At 53.3% G+C, this 22,786-nt stretch overlaps 1 protein-coding gene across 1 annotated transcript in view; it reads right to left on the bottom strand.

The window, feature by feature from the left end:
- Positions 1-2,180: 2,180 nt before the first annotated feature.
- Positions 2,181-22,786, bottom strand: part of LOC138259554 (uncharacterized) — a 32,655-nt gene continuing 12,049 nt past the window's right edge. Inside the window, exon 3 of the mRNA XM_069207378.1 lies at positions 2,181-2,492. Within this exon, the coding sequence (XP_069063479.1) occupies positions 2,181-2,492 (312 nt within the window). The remainder of the gene's footprint in view (positions 2,493-22,786) is intronic.

Raw genomic sequence — 22,786 nt, 5'->3', positions numbered from 1 at the left:
TGTTCCGACACAGGGAGGGCCGAAAAAAAGGCGCAATGAAACGTACAAGAATTTCCGCCATTTTTAACGTCTGCTCAGAGCAGGCGTTAAAATTACACACCTTTGATATTCAATGGGCCCCCCTGAATTCTGCTGCTCTAGCGTCAACATTTTTGATGGTAGTATAGCAAAGCGTCACAGTAGCGTAAAAAATGTTGACGCTATTGTACTAATGACGCCATAGAGTGCCGTATTGTAAATACAGCGGAACCATGTTGTCGTTAGGTGCTGGTAGGAGGTGCAAGAAAAGTGTCGCAGCAGCTATGATGCACCACTTTCTTTTAAATATGCCCCAATGTTTTACTTGTATGTTTTGTCCATACTACATGTTTATGTTCATCACGCTTCAGGATTAAGACAAATATGGCTCATTTATTCTTCCAATGATGCTAGAAAACTTGAAATACCTGGAAATCTATTTTGAAAAATTACACGTGCATTAAAAAGGCTTTGACACATTGTGGCTGCCTCCTTTCAAACACTCCAGGACCAGTGGCAGCTGATAATTTTAGGAGGGAGGGGGGCAGGCGGGAAGCACACTCACACTCATTCATTCACACCGTCATCAACATTCAAACATGCACGCACGCACCAAACATTCATTTAAAAAAACACAAACTCACACTTACCTTCAGCTCGGAGGTCCCAGGAGGGCTGGGACTGTTGCCTTCCTTGAGTTAGTTCAGCCAATGAGGGAAGGCAGCAGTCCCAGCATCGTCACAGAGTGGGATGGGGTCAGTGAGACATCTGTCCCCATCAGACTCTGTGACAAGGTGTCTTATTCACACTTGCCCTGGGCGCTTTAGGGCTTAAACCTGAAGCGCCCAGGTCGGAGTTAATAGGTGACGCTTCCCCCCATCACCGAGGGGGAGGGCCTCGAGGCACCTTTGCTGAGCCGAGGAGGTCATGCCCATAGGAGCTGTGACCTCTTCAGCCCAGCAAAGTTCAGCTCAGGCTGCCAGGAGTCGGCGCAAATCGAGCATGTCTCGCTCCTGGCTGCCTGACCTGAAGATGAAGAGTGTCTGTCAGGCGGACCTTTGCGTAGCCTGACGGACACTCTTCATGAGGGGGGAAAGGTGGGGGGGGGGGCCCTCTGCCCTAAAGGACGGGCCACGGCTGTCCAGGACCACAACAAAGAGTGTCATTCATTCCAGATACTAAATTGTAGTCAGAAAAGGGAAAGTACACAGATAAATTCATGATAAAAAATAAGTTGTCTGTCTGAAGAATGTGCTTGATATTTTGAGTCTGAGCAAAATCTCGTAAGAAAACCATAACACACCTGAAGCCTATTTATTGCATCTTCCACCGTTCAAGGTCCTTTGAGGTGCCTCTTTGTCATGAATCAGCTTGGAGCACAATGTTGTGGCAACAGATGACAATTCTATCTGAAGGGAGAGAGAGTGCAGAAGAGGCGGTACACCTCTAGCCAGTCTCACTCCAGCAGAAAATGGAGGAAGGGAGAGACAGGGAGAGAGAGAAATACACTAGAGACGGCCTCATCGGCTCAGTCATAATCTGGTTCCCATCTATCATCCAGTAATTCCTCTCCAACCAGTGATTAATTTGAGCCTGTGGTTTCCGGTGCTCCACACTGGCACTTAATCCTCAACACCGGCACTTATGAAAGTCTGCCACATTGTAGCACCGTTTGTCTAATTTAGGGGATGAGCACAATCACAGCTGCTTATTGATTCAATATACATTAAAAAAATGAATACCTCCCAACCAAGCCATACTTATAGCTTTGGAGGCCTGTAATAGTCTCAATGGTCACTCTTTGTGGAGTGCGATGGCTAGGACTTGTGTTGGCACTGGTATTGGCAGCCCTGGCAGGGGCAATGGGTGGCGCAAGCTGTAGAGGTCTTCTGAGATGGGACCTGCCACTTATATTTTTTACAAATTAAGCACTGTTTTGAACGGTCTGTTGAAAACCCAGGAGAGTTCCCTGAACCCAATGCAGATGTGAGAGCACCAGCAGCTGGACACCAACACTAACTGAAATCCTCAGAGAAGGCCCAAGTCCTCCAGGTAGCAGGCAACAAGAGAAAAGGGAGAAATCTGGGCAGGAATAAAAGGGAAAAAAATAAACATGCAGGGAACATTTCAAAGGGTGAATGTACTAATGACTTTGGGTAGTCCTACAATGAAATAAGTTGCAAGATGACTTCTGTTTTGCTGACTTTCTTTTTGCTAATGCGGAAGTGCTGACCCAGCTCTGCCTTTTCTCCTAATGGTCTACCACTTGCTTCTGACCTGACTGCCTCCCCAGTCTTCACAGGTTCGACTGGCACTTTCTTCACTGTACCTTCACCATCTGCTGACTCAATGTATACACATCTCTTGTATTCACTCCCCAAACTTTCACCTTTAGTTACTGAACCACTAGGCCTGGGCAGAATTTCAATGATTCCATATGGGAAATTGGGTGACTGGTTAATGGGCGTGAAACCCTACTCAAAAAGCAACCACAATTTCTGTCAGGGTGAAACACAAGGAAACCCCAAACTAACCTGTGCTTAACCTGCTGGTAGCTTGGGGCCAAACAGTCAAACTTAACTTGGAGGTATTTGTGTAAAGTATTTATGCAGCACTTCAATAATAAGTAATAAAGTGAAAGCACCACACAAGAAAAATCCCACACCCGTTTAGAACAATAGAGTACAATTTACTAAATGATTTGAGACCAAAACGACACAACTCCAACCAGTAGAACTGGGGATATGCAATTTTAAAGATTTAAGTGAAAATGTCGCCTAGAAGAATATAACGCCAACTGTGGTTATCTGGTTGCTCCGGACTGAAACAAAGTCACAAGTTCAGGCCGACTGCGATGGATAGCAGGCCAGATAAAGGAACCAAATTTGGCCCGCTGAGCAACGTATCTTAAATCCTGGTCTGTAAAGTGTTGAGAAATCCCTCAACGAGGATGTTGTTGTGTAATGGCGGTTCTGAGGAATCTGTGGGGCTGTGATGTGGAATCCTGTATCATCGTTGAGGATGCCATTGATGAGAGGCTTACGATGCAAAACCCTGTGTCGGGGATGCGTTCCACACCGGCAGTTTGAAGGAAGCTGCAGGACTATGATGAAAAGTCCTGCATCGGCATAGAGGATGCCGTCGGCAAGGGGCTTGCGATGTGAAGGCCTGCATTAAGGATGGGTCGTGCAGCGGTGGTTTCGATGAAGCTGCGGGCTGTGATGCGACATCCTGCATCAGGGATGGGTTCTGATGCAGCTGCAAGATGACGATTCGCTCTGCACCAGTTCTGCTCACAGGACCACAGTTGGGCTTACAAAGGACCTTCAGGCCCACTTCTAAGGGTCTAGGACTAGGGTGGCACCACTTCACGGTAGGGCTCACAGCAGAAAAGTCCAGGTGCTGGCTTCAAGGTGATTAGAAACTTTTCTGTCCCTGAGGCTCTGATCAGGAGTCCAGCCAACTAGCCCTTGGAGTCACTCTGGTGGTCCTGGGTTCAAGATACAGGTCCATTCCTTACTCAGGCAGCACGACGATAGGGTAGTAGTCTTTCTTTGCAGAGCAGCACGGTAGTCCATTTTAGTCTTCCACAGGTCCAGAGGTGTACTGAAGAGTTGGGCATGAGGGTACAATATTTATACCTGGTGCCAGCTCTCAAGTAGGAGCAGGTTCTGAAGGTTTCCATCGCCAGAGATGTTTGGAATTTCCTGCCTCTCTGCCCTGACCGCAGCTTCTCAGGGGCACAAAAGACTAGTGTCAAACCCTTTGTGGGTGTGCTCAGGCAGAGGCTTTTTGAGGTGCAAGTGTGGTTGGTGACCTCCGTCAAGTCAGAGATGGCCCATCCTGTCAACACCTGTTTCCCCTTTCTCTCTGTCTGGGAGCAATACACAAATCCCAACTGCCAGCTCCACCTAGTCATGTGACTCAGGATTCAAACTGCAGGCACCAAATTATTTGGGCAAGAAAATGCCAACTTTCAAAAAAATGGAATTTTCAGGATTTTGGGGGTCATTCCAACCCTGGCGGTCGGTGTTAAAGCGGTGGCCAACAGGCAGGCGGGGCAAAAAATGGAATTCTGACCCTGGCGGGAACCGCCAACACAGACCGCCACTTTAACACTCCGACCGCCACGGCGGGACAAACAAACAGCGCAGCGGTGACCGCCAACAGACAGGCGGGAGACAATGTACCGCCCACCCTATCACAACTCACCAATCCGCCACCTTTTCCGGGGCGGGAGCCCCGCCGATAAAAACACGGCAGAAACAGACTACGAACGTGAAAACGCTCACCCTACCCACTCCACGAGGAATCTGGACAGCATGGAACCCGAACTACACATCCTACCAGCAATTGTCTACCTGCTCCTCTACCAGGAGCACGAACGCCGGCGCAGAAGACAACAGTGAGTACTGCACCTACGACACAGGGGAGGGGGGAGGAGAAAAGAATACGGGCACACACATACGCGACACCCCCCCCCCCCCAACTACCTACACACCAATGCAGAGCAACAACTCAGAGTGACACCCCCCAAACCCCCCGGAAGAATGCAAAGACAAAATAATATGTTATTGGAATTCAAATATATTGTAAGGCTAAGTAAATAAGTAAGTAGAACATCCCATAACTATATACACATAAGTACATTGTCCCGTCAAAATTGGCTTCCTGTCATTGTACGTGGGCCAATGGTCCTCAACACATGGGCAAAGCCCACACATGAGACCCGAATCCATTGGAGAGAACACTGCAGGGGCATCAGATAGGAAAACTACAGGCACCTCAGGGGGAAGGGAAGGGGGGGCACCTCAGCCACATGAGTCCACGACGCCAGATCCACGAGGGGCCTCCATGGCCACTGTTCAATCCTGGGGAGTGCAAAGCCACAGCCTCACAAGTCCCTACAGTGGGTGGCTTGCCCACTGTGCCATCCTGGGGAGTGCAAAGCCACAGTCTCACAAGTTCCTACGGTGGGTGGCTTGCCCACTGTGCCATCCTGGGGAGTGCAAAGCCACAGTCTTTTCAGTGGGTGGCTTGCCCACTGTGCCATCCTGGGGAGTGCAAAGCCACAGTCTCACAAGTTCCTACAGTGGGTGGCTTGCCCACTGTGCCATCCTGGGGAGTGCAAAGCCACAGTCTCACAAGTCTTTTCAGTGGGTGGCTTGCCCACTGTGCCATCCTGGGGAGTGCAAAGCCACAGTCTCACAAGTGGATGACAGACTCCAGCGGTACTGGAGGAGTCTTGGTGCCCAGAGTGTATTGTGCAGCCCTGTCCGACATGGATCTGGGCCTGCCCCTTCTGCCAATATGTCAGCGGTGCATGAGTTGAAGGGCCCAGCGGAGCGGTGCTTGAGAGGAAGGGCCCAGCGGAGCGGTGCTTGAAAGGAAGGGCCCAGCGGAGCGGTGCAGAGACGGCGGTGCCCAGCGGAGCGGTGCTTGAGAGGAAGGGCCCAGCGGAGCGGTGCAGAGACGGCCGTGCCCAGCGGAGCGGTGCTTGAGAGAAAGGGGCCCAGCGGAGCGGTGCAGAGACGGCAGTGCCCAGCGGAGCGGTGCTTGAGAGGAAGGGCCCAGCGGAGCGGTGCAGAGACGGCGGTGCCCAGCGGAGCGGTGCTTGAGTAGAAGGGCCCAGCGGAGCGGTGCAGAGACGGCGGTGCCCAGCGGAGCGGTGCTTGAGTTGAAGGGCCCAGCATAGCGGTGCTTGAGAGGAAGGGCCCAGTGGAGCGGTGCAGAGACGGCGGTGACCAGCGGAGCGGTGTTTGAGAGGAAGGGCCCAGCGGAGCGGTGCAGAGACGGCGGTGCCCTGTTCAGCGGTGCTTGTCTTGAAGGGCCCTGTTCAGCGGTGCTTGTCTTGAAGGGCCCTGTCCAGCGGTTCTTGAGACGGCAGGGCCCTGTTCAGCGGTTCTTGAGACGGCGGGGCCCTGTCCAGCGGTGCTTGTCTTGAAGGGCCCTGTTCAGCGGTTCTTGAGACGGCGGGGCCCTGTTCAGCGGTGCTTGTCTTGAAGGGCCCTGTTCAGCGGTGCTTGTCTTGAAGGGCCCTGTTCAGCGGTGTTTGCCTTGAAGGGCCCTGTTCAGCGGTTCTTGAGACAGCGGGGCCCTGTTCAGCGGTGCTTGTCTTGAAGGGCCCTGTTCAGCGGTTCTTGAGACGGCGGGGCCCTGTTCAGCGGTGCTTGTCTTGAAGGGCCCTGTTCAGCGGTTCTTGAGACAGCGGGGCCCTGTTCAGCGGTGCTTGTCTTGAAGGGCCCTGTCCAGCGGTGCTTGTCTTGAAGGGCCCTGTTCAGCGGTGCTTGTCTTGAAGGGCCCTGTTCAGCGGTTCTTGAGACTGCAGGGCCCTGTTCAGCGGTGCTTGTCTTGAAGGGCCCTGTTCAGCGGTTCTTGAGACGGCGGGGCCCTGTTCAGCGGTGCTTGTCTTGAAGGGCCCTGTTCAGCGGTTCTTGAGACGGCGGGGCCCTGTTCAGCGGTGCTTGTCTTGAAGGGCCCTGTTCAGCGGTGCTTGTCTTGAAGGGCCCTGTTCAGCGGTTCTTGAGACGGCGGGGCCCTGTTCAGCGGTGCTTGTCTTGAAGGGCCCTGTTCAGCAGTTCTTGAGACGGCGGGGCCCTGGTCAGCGGTGCTTGTCTTGAAGGGCCCTGTTCAGCGGTGCTTGTCTTGAAGGGCCCTGTTCAGCGGTGCTCGTCTTGAAGGGCCCTGTTCAGCGGTTCTTGAGACGGCGGGGCCCTGTTCAGCGGTGCTTGTCTTGAAGGGCCCTGTTCAGCGGTTCTTGAGACGGCGGGCCCTGTTCAGCGGTGCTTGTCTTGAAGGGCCCTGTTCAGCGGTTCTTGAGACGGCGGGGCCCTCTTCAGCGGTGCTTGAGACGGCGGGGCCCTGTTCAGCGGTGCTTGTCTTGAAGGGCCCTGTTCAGTGGTGCTTGTCTTGAAGGGCCCTGTTCAGCGGTTCTTGAGACAACGGGGCCCTGTTCAGCGGTGCTTGTCTTGAAGGGCCCTGTTCAGCGGTTCTTGAGACGGCGGGGCCCTGTTCAGCGGTGCTTGTCTTGAAGGGCCCTGTTCAGCGGTGCTTGAGACGGTGGGGCCCTGTTCAGCGGTGCTTGTCTTGAAGGGCCCTGTTCAGCGGTGCTTGTCTTGAAGGGCCCTGTTCAGCGGTTCTTCACATGTGTCTCCAGGGCACCATATCTGGCCCTCCTGTGCTGGTGTCCCGTGCCCGTGGGTGTCCTCCTTCACCCCCGGAATGGGTCTGGTGGGGCCCTCCTGGGCAGCTCGCCTGCTGCCGGACTTGTCGGCCGTGCTGCCCTTGCCATCCTTGCCTGATCCTCTGTGTCCCTTGCCTCCCTTTGGAGATATGCCAGGTGGCACCCCACTTCCTGACGGTGCCAGGGTGGTGCCTGTGGAGGCTCCTGTCTCTGTCCTCTCGCGCCGGCCCTTGCCTTTTTTGGATTTCTTCCCAGGGGGTGGGCTGGCTGTCCCTTTACTGCTGGCCGATGTAGCTGCCCTCGAAGGTGGTGGACTCCAATATCCCTGGACTATGGTCCTAGTAGGTCCAGGGCTTGTGCTGGCTGAGGTGCTGATTGGACTTTTACAAGATGGAGGGGGTGGGTCAGGTGATGGAAAGAGGTTAAGTTTGGAGAGGAAAAACTTTTTAGGAGCAATGGGAAGGGTAGGTGCAGTGGGTATGGGAGTGGAGGAAGAGGATGTGGTTGTAGGAGTGTGAAGTCTGGTGTCTTTGGGTGCAGGTGCTTGGGCTGGAGGCTGTCGTGAGGTGGATGGCTGTTGGGTGGGTGGCTGCCTGCGTTTGTGTGGTTTGGAAGAGGGGGTGACAGACACACTGGGAGAGGACACAGGGGACGTGTAAATGGCAGTGGGGGTGGTGACTGCACGTGTGCGGAGTGTTCTGGTGGGTGTGCTGGTGATGGACGTAGTGGCTGATGAAGTGGTGCATGCAAGTGTGAGTGGAGACGTCACAGGGAGGGAGGAGGGAGACGAGGAGGAGGGGGACACAGAGGAGGCAGTGGCTGTTGGTATGTCTGCATGTGGATGTTGCTTGTGTGAATGCTTGTGGGATGTGTGGTGCTTATGTTTGGATGAGGTGACCTTGGGTGTTGAGGTGTGTGCAGGCTGGTCTGTAGGTGTGTCTGGGATAGGCAGAGCGACAGGGGAGTGGGACTGGGTGGAGGGAGTTGGAGGAGGGAGGCAGGAGACAGGGACAATGGCTGCCGTCAGTGCTGAGGCCAGAGCGTTGAACGATCGCTGATGGGCAGCCTGACCCGAATGAATGCCCTCCAGGTATGCATTGCTCCGATGCACCTCCCTTTCCACCCCTTGGATGGCATTCAAAAGGGTAGACTGCCCAACAATGAGCGTCCGGAGGAGGTCAATGACCTCCTCATTGAGGGCAGCAGGGGTAACTGGGGCAGGGCCTGAGGTGCCTGGGGCGAAGGAGATGCCCTCCTTGGTGTGCGAGCGGGCACGGGGCGAACGCTGAGGGGCTGCTTGGAGGGCGGAGCTGGTGCGCTGGGTGGCGGCTGTACCTGTTGTTGCGGTGGGCACGGATGTTGCCGCCACCACAAGGGAGCTCCCTTCCGAGGACGTGTCGGTGTCGCTGATGTCTCCAAGTGTCCCTGTTGTGGAGCCCCCCTCGCCCTCCGTCTCACTGGTGAAATCAGAGTCCGTTGCATGGCCCTCTGGGGCCATGTGAGATGCAGCTCCCTCGTGCTCCAATGCCACTTCTCCTCCGCCAGATGATGCTAATGCACACATGAACAGGAAGAGCAGACAAAAAAAGGGTGAGGGGGAGAAATAAAGACATGTTGAGTGCATGCATTGGCAACACAGTTGGCGGAGAGGACAGACACAGAAGCCCCCTGCACTACGCCGCACACTTGGGGTACACTACTCAATCAGTGAGACTTGACCTACAAGCCAATGGACGACATCTGCACACATAGATGACACAAGGCCATGGATAGCTGTACTTGGCACCCTACAGAGCTGGAGGGCGGGGGCACAGGGCCATGCCTTACGGAGGGGACTAGCCTACAGAAATCACCCTGGCCTAGGGATACCCGCATCCCTCCTCCCCCACCCAGACACCTCCACTGCGCGCTAAGATAGCAGAATGTGCTTGTACTCACCCCCTTGTGTCTGCTGTGATGTCCTCACGTGCTCATCCAATTCTGGGTAGGCCACCGCCAGGATCCGAGACATCAGGGGGGTCAATAGACGAGTGGCACCCCTACTACGTTGGGAGGCCATCCCCAGCAGAGCCTCTGCGGTCTTTCTGCTCCCGCGGCGGATGTCCTCCCACCTCTTGCGGCAGTGGGTGCCCCGTCTGTTGTGGACCCCCAGGGTCCGGACGTCCTTGGAGATGGCACGCCAAATGTCGACTTTCTGATGGGCGCTGACCTATGTGACACGTACAGGGAGAGAAAACAAAATATCAACATTTTCTGCATGCTCGATGTGAGTGTCCCCCCATCCCCACCCTTGCCATGTGGCACATGCTCTCATCTGTCGTTTGATGCATGCCTCATACGCTCCCCTCCGCACCTTTGTTCATTCACCCCACTCAACCCAGGCATTGCCCACAAAGCATGGTCACAGTGTACTAACCTGTTGGTCTGGAGGACCGTAGAGTAGCGCATACTGGGGGAGGACCCCATCCACGAGTTTCTCCAATTCTTCAGAAGTGAAGGCAGGGGCCCTTTCCCCAGTCGCAGCAGCCATTGTCTCTTCCAGACCGAGGTCACAGCAGCACTTGCAGTATAGGTCCTCTCCTGTGGATGATCAGGTCTCGAGTGATTAAGCTGATAGAAAATGGCGGTCACGCCCGCGGCGGTGCGTACCGCGGCGGTGCGTACCGCGACCGCTGGCGCACTTCGTCATTGGCTCCTGAAACCCATAGGGTTCTATGTTAACCAATGCGGCTTTGCGCCGCGGTCTTCGACCGCCTACCGCCACGGTGTGCCACGCCAGCGCATTGACCTCACATCCCATTGTCACACTTCACAGGTCAGGCAGCCGCCATTTCAAGGGCCCACATGGCTTAATTTCTACTGCGTCACACAGGCCTAGGCCTTGCATTGCCACTCATACAAGCCATTCAATGCATGGCGAATCGTGTACTGTGCAAGCTGTGGGAACGTACCTGTGGTTTGCTTGACTCTGTGCTCCATGTTGTCCTTCCTAGGCACCGTCCGCTGGGACTTGCGAGGAGATGGAGGAATGTTCCCGTGTACAGACCGCTGGTGGACCTGTCGACAATGGAAGAAAGGCATGTCATACTGACATACAGACTTGACCGAGCCACTATACAGGAACTGTGTGCCCAGCTGGAGCCAGACCTGATGTCACCCATTCGCCAACCCACAGGGATTCCCCCTCTGGTGCAGGTTCTGTCAGTACTCCATTTTTTGGCAAGTGGATCATTCCAAACAACAGTGGCCATTTCATCAGGGATGTCTCAGCCTATGTTTTCTAAGGTTTTGTCCAGAGTGTTGTCTGCCCTGATGAAATACATGCGGAGCTACATCATTTTCCCTTAGGTGGGCGATTTGGCTACAGTGAAGGGTGATTTCTATGCCCTTGGACATATTCCCAACATCATTGGTGCCATTGATGGCACCCATGTGGCTTTGGTTCCCCCCAGTGAAAGTGAACAGGTGTACAGGAACAGAAAAAGTTATCATTCTATGAATGTCCAGGTGGTCTGTTTGGCTGACCAGTACATCTCCCATGTAAATGGCAAGTTCCCTGGGTCAGTGCATGACGCGTACATCATGCGAAATAGCAGCATCCCTTATGTGATGGAACAGCTACAGAGACACTGTGTGTGGCTAATTGGTGACTCTGGTTACCCCAACCTGTCGTGGCTACTGACCCCAGTGAGGAATCCCCGGACCAGGGCAGAGGAACGGTACAATGAGGCCCATGAGCGGACTAGGATGGTGATCGAGCGAACCTTCGGCCTCCTGAAGGCCAGGTTTAGGTGCATGCATATGACAGGTGGATCCCTAATGTACTCACCGAAGAAGGTGTGCCAGATCATCGTGGCCTGCTGTATGCTTCACAACCTGGCTTTGCGACGCCAGGTGCCTTTCCTGCAGGAGGATGGTCCAGAGGGTGGTGTTGTGGCAGCTGTGGAGCCTGTGGAGAGTGAAGAGGAGGAAGACGACGGGGACGACACAGACAACAGGGACACAGTGATACAACAGTATTTTCAATAACACACAGGTACGAATCAACACCGCCATTTTACATGTACTTACAGTCTCCTGCCTCTCTACTGTCTGAGTTTCCCCCCAGTTTATGTTAACTGAGTTGTGACTTTCCCTTCCGTTTTCAGAGATGTGGGCCCCACTGCGTGACCTCTGCTTTGTTTGCCCATGGACTACAGCTGTGTGACAGTGGTATGTTGTCATCATAATATAACTGATCATTTTGGCATCGTTATGTCTAATACATTTGTTCAAAATACAAGCAGACTCCAGATAATTTTAGTGCAATAAGTGATTTTATTTAAGTGCTAAATTTAGGGACATGGTTGAAAATCGGTGATGGGTGATGGTGGAGTAATGTCCATGGCAGAGTCCAGCTTTTCAGTCTCACAGGTGCATTGTCCATATGCCCGTGGAAGGATGGAGCAGGGGCAGTTCAAGGTTGGACAGGGTGACAATGTGGATCAGTGGGATGACATCAGGGGGTATCCTTTCCTGGCGGGGGTCTTGGCATCCTACTCTGTCTTCTTCCTAGATCTCAGGTACCGCTTGCGGGGTGGTTCTTATTCTGCAGGAGGTGGGGTTCTGGTGGCCTGTTGTTGTGTGGGGGCCTCCTGTCCACTAGCGCCGGCGGAGGTGGTAGGCTGTTCCTGGTCCATGCTAGTGACAGGGGCCCTTTGTGGTGCCACATGGTAGCGCAATGTGGTGACAATCTGGGTAAGAGCCACGACGATGGTCCCCATTGCGGAACTAATGGCTCGGAGTTCTTCCCTGAACCCCATGTACTGTTCCTCCTGCAGTACCTGGATCTCCTGGAACCTGGCCAGTACCGTAGCCATCGTCTCCTGGAAGCGGTGGTATGCTCCCATGATGGAGGAGAGGGCCTCGTGGAGAGTGGGTTCCCTGGGCCTGTCCCCCCCCCTGTCGCACAGCAGCCCTCCCAGTTCCCCTGTTTCCCTGGGCCTCTGTCCCCTGGACCGTGTGCCCACTACCACTGCCCCCAGGTCCCTGCTGTTGTTGGGGTGGTGGGTCAACCTGGGTGCCCTGTAGTGGTGGACACACCGCTGATTGACGTGTCCTGGAGACAGAGGCATGGGCCCGCTGGGTGGGAGCTGTGCTGGTGTTCCCTGAGGGGGGTAGGTCTGCTGTGGCCTGTGGCTGTCTGAGGGGAACCGACTGTCCCGAGGTCCCCGATGGGCCGGGCTGGTCATCTGGGTCCAGGGAGACAGAGCTGCTGTCATTACTGTGGGCCTCTTCTGGGGGTGGGATGGACATTTCTGGACCCTCCTGGGCGGTGTGGTGGCATTCGGGTCCTGCAGGGGTATAAGAGTATGGTTATTGCTTCTGTGTGTGCCATAGTGTGCAATGGGTGGGTGGCCGTGGACCCCAGTGCTGGCATTCCCTTGTGGGGGCTGATGTGACGGTGGCTTGTGGGGGAGATGGGGATGTGCAGTGGGCATGCTTTGGTGATGGGTGTCCATGCTTTGTGGACGCATTCAGGGCTAGGTGTTGGGATGGGTGGGTTGTGATGGTGAGCCATTTGCAAGGAGTTGGTGTGATGGGGGTGGGGGTGAGGGTGGGGGTATGATTTGGCATGCAGGTGGGGTGGGGGGAATGAAGTAGTGAAGATTTGACTTACCAGAGTCCATTCCTCCAGCTACTCCTGCGAGGCCCTCAGGATGCAGGATGTTCAAGACTTGCTCCTCCCATGCTGTAAATTCTGGGGGAGTAGGTGGGGGTCCGCCGCCAGTCTTCTGCACCGCAATGTTGTGCCTTGATACCATGGAACGCACCTTCCCCCGTAGGTCGTTCCACCGCTTCCTGATGTCGTCCCGATTTCGTGGATGCTGTCCCACAGCATTGACCCTGTCCACTATTCTTTGCCATAGCTCCATCTTCCTGGCAATGGTGGTGTGCTGCACCTGTGTCCCGAAGAGCTGGGGCTCTATCCGAACTATTTCCTCCACCATGACCCTGAGTTCTGCGTCAGAAAACCTGGGGTGTCTTTGGGGTGCCATGGGGTGGTGTGGATGAGGTGAGGGGTGGTGTATGTGTTGTAGAGTGTGGTGAGTGTGGTGGTGTATGGTGTTTTGTGCGTGGATATTGTGTGGGTGATGTTGTGATTTGCCTCTGTGTGATGGTGTACTCTATTCTGTGCTGTCTCTCTCTGGCCTTCAGTCGCAATTGTGATCGTAAGGGTTTGTGGGTGATGTGGGTGTGTGTTTTATATTGTAATGGGTGTGTGGGAGTGGTGTGTGTATGTGTCTCAGGTGTGTGTATTTTGAATTGTCCAATGTGGCTGTGTTTTGTAAATGTGTGTGTATTTTGAGCGCGGCGGTGTGTACCGCCAATGGAATACCGCGGTTGAAAGACCGCTGCGGGGATTTGTGGGTCGGAATAGCGGCGGACTTTTGTTGTTGTCGGGTTTTTGGCGGTTTGCCAGTTGTGGGTCAGAATGACCGTGGCGGTTTACCGCGACCGCGGCGGTGTTATGGCGGTCTTCTGACCGGCGGTAAGCGCCTTTTACCGCCGAGGTCAGAATGACCCCCTTTATGTCTTAAAATCCAACTTTCCCAATAAAGAGGGTTTTAAATTACAATTCTTTAGACACCAAACGCGAACTTCCTACTTGCTCCCAGTTAAAAGTTAATACTTGCTAAATGTAATAAGGAAATCAAATGGTATCCTATGGTAGAGGTAGGCCTTGCAGTAGTGAAAAATTAATTTAAGAGTTTTTCACTACCAGGAAATGTAAAATTTTAAAGTACATGTCCCACTTTTTTAATCTCCAATCCCTTTCATGACAACATCAAATTATGGTGGCGTTACATAGACGATATTTTGATCGTCTGGCAAGGCCCCCTCACCGAGGTAGATATGTTTACGGCATGGGTCAACAGTTTAGACCCATTTTTGAAGTTCACCTCTTCAGTATCACTAACCCAGATTCCTTTTTTGGATCTGATGATCAATATTGAACAAGGCAAACTTAAGACTTGTACCTATCAAACGACTACTGATCGCAACAGTTTGCTTCTGTACGACAGTCATCACTCGAAAGCATTACGAGATATTTTACCTTATGGGCAATTTCTTCGGCTGCGCCACAACTGCATTAATATTCATGCATTTGACACTCAAGCAAGAGATCTTACTAACAAACTACGTGATCGCCACTATCTACACCATGTGGTGAATACAGCCTGTAAACGAGCCAAGTACTGTGATAGGGATACACTATTGACAATGGCCCCAAGGACACCGGACACTAAACTGACATGTGTGTCTACATTTACCCCTTTATCTAACACTATAAAGAAGGTGATTAATAAGAGATGGGCTATCCTCCGTAGTGGCGGCGAGGACATTCCGAAACCTCTTTTCGCTTTTAAAAGAACCACTAACATCAAAGATATGTTGACTCACACCCGACCATGGAGCGTACCTGTGGCTTCACAACAAAGGGCTCTTTGGGATCTTCCGCCTGTTGTGGGTCACTTTCCCTGTGGGAGTTGTAATGTATGTGCACTAACGAAACGTTTAGATACCCTTGAACTGGCACCAATAGGGACATGGCGTTTGTTGAAACATGCCAACTGCAATACCCGCAATTGCATTTATTTGATCACATGGCGGTGTGACTTGCGCTATGTGGGAATGACCACCAGGGCAGTTGAAATGAGAATAAATGAGCATCGTAGCAATATTAGATGCGGCCGTGCTATTACAAGGCTGAGCATTCACTATATGGAAGTCAATCACAGTGCAGATGATATGTGGTGGATAGTTCTTCAGACTTACTCACCTAAGGGTATGAGATCACTTTTTGAGCTTGAACAACGTTGGGTTTACAAATAGAGTACACACATCCATGGTTTGAATGATGACATCCCTTGGATTAATTTTTCCTAATGACGATCCCTGTATCTCCAGGGGTCCGCTGAGCTTCTTCTCTGTCCTTGATTGTACACCTAAGACGCTAGGTATGATTTGTGGACCACTGTCGTTTTACAGTGTTCCCACAGTGACTGTTTAGAGTGAGACTTCTCTAGCCCTAAGAAAATAGGCTTAACTAATAATAGTTCTTGTGTGGGCCTTTTGACTATGCCTAGGATTCTTGGTGCCATTCACAGGGCCACTTTTGACCTTTAATTGTTATCTGTATTGTTATTTTCTTAGCCCCGGTGTGTAGCCATATTCGTGCACACAGTCCTCTTTTTATGACCATGGATTGCCAGTATGATCGGAGCCGGCTTCCCTCACGAGGACTCCGTCACCTAGCAACGCGTTCATTTTGATTACGCGCACACTTCCGGCTGACGGGCTTTTTCTACCCGCTGGGCCACGGCATCCCCATTGTTACGGGAGTGTGGCCAGGGGTAGGTTACCGGCGGAGGACCGGGAGCGTGCAAGTAAGTTATACGTATCCTCAGTTGGGTGTAATATTGACGCTTTCCTTGTGGCAGCTTCTTTCATCGAGGCTTATTATGAGTTGTGGCAACATCCATATTGTGAATCTTTGATGACTTGACTATACTAAATTGAGTTAACGGACACTAAGGGGGTCATTCTGACCTCGGCGGTAAAAGGCGCTTACCGCCGGTCAGAAGACCGCCATAACACTGCCGCGGCCGCGGGAAACTGCCACGGTCATTCTGACCCGCAACAGGCAAACCGCCAAAAACCCGACATCCACAAAAGTCCGCCACACCAACGGCCAGCGAGAAACTGGCGATGACCAAACCTCCACCGTCCCGCCAACAGAAATACGCCCATTCCATTCCGACCCACGAATCCACGCGGCGGTCTTTCAAGTCCGGCAGCAGGCGAGCTGCCCAGGAGGGCCCCGCCAGCCCCAGCCAAGCTGCCCAGGAGGGCCCCGCCAGCCCCAGCCAAGCTGCCCAGGAGGGCCCCGCCAGCCCCAGCCAAGCTGCCCAGGAGGGCCCGCCAGCCCCAGATAAGCTCCCCAGGAGGGCCCCGCCAGCCCCAGCCAAGCTGCCCAGGAGGGCCCCGCCAGCCCCAGCCAAGCTGCCCAGGAGGGCCCCGCCAGCCCCAGCCCAGCTGCCCATGAGGGCCCCGCCAGCCCCAGCCCAGCTGCCCAGGAGGGCCCCGCCAGCCACAGCCCAGCTGGGCAATGAAGGAGCGCCAGCCACAGCCCAGCTGGGCAATGAAGGAGCGCCAACTCAAGCAACGCTGAACATGGCAAGGACTGCCAAGGCAAGCACCGCTGAACAGGGCACCGCCATCTCAAGCACCGCTGAACAGGGCACCGCCATCTCAAGCACCGCTGAACAGGGCCCTTCAAGTCAAGAACCGCTGAACAGGGCCCTTCAAGTCAAGAACCGCTGAATAGGGCCCTTCAAGTCAAGAACCGCTGAACAGGGCCCTTCAAGTCAAGAACCGCTCCACAGGGCACCGCCGTCTCAAGCACCGCTCCGCTGGGCCCTTCAACTCAAGCACCGCTCCGCTGGGCCCTTCATCTCAAGCACCGCTGAACAGGGCCCTTCAAGTCAAGAACCGCTGAACAGGGCCCTTCAAGTCAAGAACCGCTGAACAGGGCCCTTCAAGTCAAGAACCACTGAACAGGGCCCTTCAAGTCAAGAACCGCTCCACAGGGCACCGCCGTCTCAAGCACCGCTCCGCTGGGCCCTTCAACTCAAGTACCTCTCCGCTGGGCCCTTCATCTCAAGAACCGCTGAACAGGGCCCTTCAAGTCAAGAACCGCTGAACAGGGCCCTTCAAGTCAAGAACCGCTCCACAGGGCACCGCCGTCTCAAGCACCGCTCCGCTGGGCCCTTCAACTCATGCACCGCTCCGCTGGGCCCTTCATCTCAAGCACTGCTGAACAGGGCCCTTCAAGTCAAGAACCGCTGAACAGGGCCCTTCAAGTCAAGAACCGCTGAATAGGGCCCTTCAAGTCAAGAACCGCTGAACAGGGCCCTTCAAGTCAAGAACCGCTCCATAGGGCACCGCCGTCTCAAGCACCGCTCCGCTGGGCCCTTCAACTCAAGCACCGCTCCGCTGGGCCCTTCATCTCAAGAACCGCTGAACAGGGCCCTTCAAGTCAAGAACCACTGAACAGAGCCCTTCAAGTAAAGAACCGCTGAACAGGGCCCTTCAAGTCAAGAACCGCTGAACAGGGCCCTTCAAGTCAAGAACTGCTCCACAGGGCACCGCCGTCTCAAGCACCGCTCCGCTGGGCCCTTCAACTCAAGTACCGCTCCGCTGGGCCCTTCATCTCAAGCACCGCTGAACAGGACCCTTCCAGTCAAGAACCGCTGAATAGGGCCCTTCAAGTCAAGAACCCCTGAACAGGGCCCTTCAAGTCAAGAACCGCTGAACAGGGCCCTTCAACTCAAGCACCGCTGAACAGGGCCCTTCAAGTCAAGAACCGCTGAACAGGGCCCTTCAAGCCAAGAACCGCTGAACAGGGCCCTTCAAGTCAAGAACCGCTGAACAGGGCCCTTCAAGTCAAGAACCGCTGAACAGGGCCCTTCAAGTCAAGAACCGCTCCACAGGGCACCGCCGTCTCAAGCACCGCTCCGCTGGGCCCTTCAACTCAAGCACCGCTCCGCTGGGCCCTTCAACTCAAGCACCGCCCCGCTGGGCACCGCCGTCTCAAGCACCGCACCGCTGGGCCCTTCAACTCAAGCACCGCTCCGCTGGGCCCTTCAACTCAAGCACCGCTCCGCTGGGCACCGCCGTCTCAAGCACCGCCCCGCTGGGCACCGCCGTCTCAAGCACCGCCCCGCTGGGCACCGCCGTCTCAAGCACCGCCCTGCTGGGCACCGCCGTCTCAAGCACCGCTCCGCTGGGCCCTTCAACTCAAGCACCGCTCCGCTGGGCCCTTCAACTCAAGCACCGCTCTGCTGGGCCCTTCAACTCAAGCACCGCTCTGCTGGGCACCGCCCTCTCAAGCACCGCCCCGCTGGGCACCGCCGTCTCAAGCACCGCCCCGCTGGGCACCGCCGTCTGAAGCACCGCTCCGCTGGGCCGTTCAACTCAAGCACCGCTCCGCTGGGCCCTTCAACTCAAGCACCGCTCCGCTGGGCACCGCCGTCTCAAGCACCGCCCCGCTGGGCACCGCCGTCTCAAGCACCGCCCCGCTGGGCACCGCCGTCTCAAGCACCGCCCTGCTGGGCACCGCCGTCTCAAGCACCGCTCCGCTGGGCCCTTCAACTCAAGCACCGCTCCGCTGGGCCCTTCAACTCAAGCACCGCTCTGCTGGGCCCTTCAACTCAAGCACCGCTCTGCTGGGCACCGCCCTCTCAAGCACCGCCCCGCTGGGCACCGCCGTCTCAAGCACCGCCCCGCTGGGCACCGCCGTCTGAAGCACCGCTCCGCTGGGCCGTTCAACTCAAGCACCGCTCCGCTGGGCCCTTCAACTCAAGCACTGCTCCGCTGGGCACCGCCGTCTCAAGCACCGCCCCGCTGGGCACCGCCGTCTCAAGCACCGCCCCGCTGGGCACCGCCGTCTCAAGCACCGCTCCGCTGGGCCCTTCAACTCAAGCACCGCTCCGCTGGGCACCGCCGTCTCATGCACCGCCCCGCTGGGCCCTTCAACTCAAGCACCGCTCCGCTGGGCACCGCCGTCTCAAGCACCGCTGGCCCATTTGCAGAAGTGGCAGGCCCGCAACTGTGTCGGGCAGGGCTGCACGAAGCACTCTGGGCACCATGCCTCCTCCAGAACCAGTGGAGTCTGTAATCCACTTGTGAGACTGTGGCTTTGCACTCCCCAGGATGGCACAGTGGGCAATCCACCCACTGTAGAGACTTGTGAGACTGTGGCTTTGCACTCCCCAGGATGGCACAGTGGGAAATCCACCCACTGTAGAGACTTGTGAGACTGTGGCTTTGCACTCCCCAGGATTGAACAGTGGCCAAGGAGGCCCCTCGTGGATCTGGCGTCGTGGACTCATCTGGCTGAGGTGCCCCCCTCTTCCCTTCCCCCTGAGGTGCCTGTGGTTTTGCTATCTGATGCCCCTGCAGTGTTCTCTCCATTGGAGCCGGGTATCGTGTGTGGGCTTTGCCCATGTGTTTCGGCCCATTGGCCCACGAACAAAGGCTGATACCCAATTTGGACTGGACAATTTACATTGTCGATAACGAACGAGACTCCTCCATGCTAACTAGTTACGCGACCCCCAGCTCTACGACCGAATTCATGGTATGACCGCGTCCCTTTGATTTTAATTTTTGGGTATTTCCCTTAGTTAACTGTAAATGTGGTTCTTGTGTGTCTCTCATGTCGGCACATTTCTCTTCCTAGATCTCTGCTCTATTCCGCAGACATGGTCTACTGAGACCTCAGACGGAGTGTGTATCCCAAACTACGGATTCACCCCTTGGGGTAGTCTTATGCCCTGATGAGTACTATCGGTCCCTGATATCACTAAGGACCCTCCCTTATCCGGACACATAAATCACAATTTTCCGGGTAGGTCCTTTTTCTTCAGTTTTTTCAACTTTAGCACCAGCGCAGTACCAGTAGATTTAGCATTTGTATTACACGTGCTTCTCTTTTCTTGGACTCCCCATACAGATATGGTCTATGCACACTGTTGGGCATTTTCTGCAATCCCTGTCGTGTATATATCAGCACACTTTTATCACATTTTATTCACTTGTGGTGGCTAGCTATTCTCTCATTTAATACTGTCTACGACCGTCTCCCACCCTTTTTCCTCTTGTACACATCCTATACAGTGTTTCTATTCTGAACTACACCTTGTAACATTTATGGGTATCTCTTCTCTGACCCACGTTGCATGTTAAAATATGCATACATGAACGTTTTGAATATGTACCTACCGGCTGGTAGTGGAACATTCTCTCTGTAAAAGAGTTTCAATCTGTCTCTGTTTACAGCCTTGAAGAAGTCCGTGAGGACGAAACACGTGTTGGCTATCACCGATCTCACGTATATTCAATTGTTTACATGGACTTTGTACATCTCTGTATTTTTGTTTACATATTGCAACGCTAAGGATTAAAGTATCCGTTACAAAATAATTTATCATGGAGTGCCCTGGTTGCTCTTTTTAGACTTTGCATATTGTTCCATACAGCACTCAACGTAGTCGGTGCTCTGCTACCGCTTATGTGTCTGTGTATTTTCGAAACCCGTGGTGGTTGGGTTTCTGCACCAGGTTGGCACCCAGTATATGTTTGTACTCTTGATACTATATTTACGGACTTACTTTCCGCCAGATGTGCAATGTTAAGCATTTAACCACTTTTTCTGAGGAATATAGTTAGAGATGTTTGATATATTTTTTCACTTAGCCGTACAATATACTTCAAATTTCAGGATCATTTATTTTTGTCTTTGCATTCTTCCGGGGGGTTTGGGGGTGTCACTCTGAGTTCTTGCTCTGCATTGATGTGTATGTAGTTGTGGGTGAGGTTGAGGGTGGGTGTGTCGCGTATGTGTGTCCTCGTAATTTTTTGCCTCCCCCCTCCCCTGTGTCGTAGGTGCAGTACTCACCGTTGTCTTCTGCGGCGGCGTTCGTGCTCCTGGTAGAGGAGCAGGAAGACAATAGCTGGTAGGATGTGTAGTTCGGGTTCCATGCTGTCCAGATTCCTCGTGGAGTGTGTAGAGGTGAGCGTTTTCCGTTCGTAATGTCTGTTTCCGCCGTGTTTTTATCGGCGGGGCTACCGCCCCGGAAAAGGTGGCGGATTGGTGGGTTGTGATAGGGTGGGCGGTACATTGTCTCCCGCCTGTCTGTTGGCGGTCACCGCCGCGCTGTTTGTTTGTCCCGCTGTGGCGGTCGGAGTGTTAAAGTGGCGGTCTCTGTTGGCGGTTCCCGCCAGGGTCAGAATTCCATTTTTTTTACCGCCTGCCTGTTGGCGGGTTGGCCGCTGCTTTAACACCGACCGCCAGGGTTGGAATGACCCCCTAAATATGATTCCTGTAAGACATAGTGACTTTTTCATTTTATTTATTTTAAACCAGATGACCTGATATCTGACAGCGATTAGGGTTTAGTTAAACACCCCAGTTCTGAGGGTGGCATGTAATACAGAAACTATATAGCGAGACATTCCGCAAGTCTCTTCTTCTTTCTTTTTTTTTGGGGGCCCTGTATTTGAGTGTCTAAGAATACTATGGGGGTTATTACAACTTTGGAGGAGGTGTTATTCCGTCCCAAAAGTGGCGGTAAAGTGACGGATATACCACCAGCCGTATTACGAGTTCCATAGGATATAATGGACTCGTAATACGGCTGGTGGTATATCCGTCACTTTACCTCCACTTTTGGGACGGATTAACACCTCCTCCAAAGTTGTAATAACCCCCTATATCTTTGACGAAAAACTGAAAACGACTCCGCAAGCCCACCTTATCCCCCTCCCCCAGATTTTTGCTCAAGTGGGTACCTATAGATCCTTGGTGGGTTTGGATGACAGTTACCTTTTGGGGCTCATGTCTATTACTATATATATTCTCTATCCTATTATCCAGGACTGTGTCAAACCATATGACACATGGGTGGCTATTTTGGAGATGAGACATTGGGGCTACCCTCTTTGCTTCCCATCATGACTGTTTTCTAGTGATTTTTTATTTATTTTTTCTACTTCAGGTGAATTGTTTTCATGCTTTATATTACATTTCATAGTGTACGCTGCTGGCATTTCTAACTATACACAAACAGGCATGTTTGTCTTTTGCTTGTATGATCATTAGAACATTTGCGCCCGTCCTCAGTCCTGTGTTTTCCCATGAAGCCTGTTCCTAAATGGGGTCGGTAAGAACATACATGTCTTGAATACCCTTTTCTCGCTGATCACGTAAGCACCGTGTGTCCCACAGATTGTCACATCTCTTCCTTTCTGTTAATTATGACTCCACTAGAAGAATAAGAACATTAACTTGGGAGTACAATGGTGTAACCTTTTTTCATTGCATTGCAGGTTAACCTTTAGTAATAACTAGCTTGAAGACGCACTTAACTAATGTAAGTGACGGGAGACAATAGGACTGATAGTGTCAGATTACAGGAGTCTTTTTATTGTATATAAGAAGAAGTATTCATCTTTTCGGTCCTGAAGAAGTGTCACTGGATCCTGTCGGACCGCTTAGACGCGAAACATGTTGACCCTTTACAAGGGATGGCATGGCAGTTCCTTGCCTCCCATTTTTCAATAAATTCAGTAGAGAGGGATTGATCACTACCTCATTTCCTCTCTCCCAATAATTATTTTTTAACCTCGGCCATTACCCACCGTGGATTAATAAAACTTTTACCCTGAGGTTTGGGTCTTGAGCCAATTTTAGTTTTATTTTGTAGTTCTCTCCTTCTTCTCTCTTGCAAGTTCACCCTAGGGGTCTTGGCATCATCGAGAAAAGATCTCGGGCAAAGAGCCCCCTTTTGGGGGTGCCCGTCAGACACCCAGTTGGGTGTGTGAGGACTCTTGCTCGTAAAGTTCAGGACTTCTGTTCATTTTCATTTTCTTTTCTCCTATTTTGGAACAGTGTATTTATCTCATAGTACCACTGTTTTAATGCTCTGCACTACCACCTGGGCTGCCGAATAAGGGCCTACCCTTTGGGTGTCTTAT

Source organism: Pleurodeles waltl, chromosome 9 (assembly GCF_031143425.1).
Source record: "Pleurodeles waltl isolate 20211129_DDA chromosome 9, aPleWal1.hap1.20221129, whole genome shotgun sequence".
Classification (NCBI taxonomy): Eukaryota; Metazoa; Chordata; class Amphibia; order Caudata; family Salamandridae; genus Pleurodeles; species Pleurodeles waltl.
Note: the sequence above shows the minus strand (reverse complement) of the source record. Positions and strands in the feature narration are given on the sequence as shown.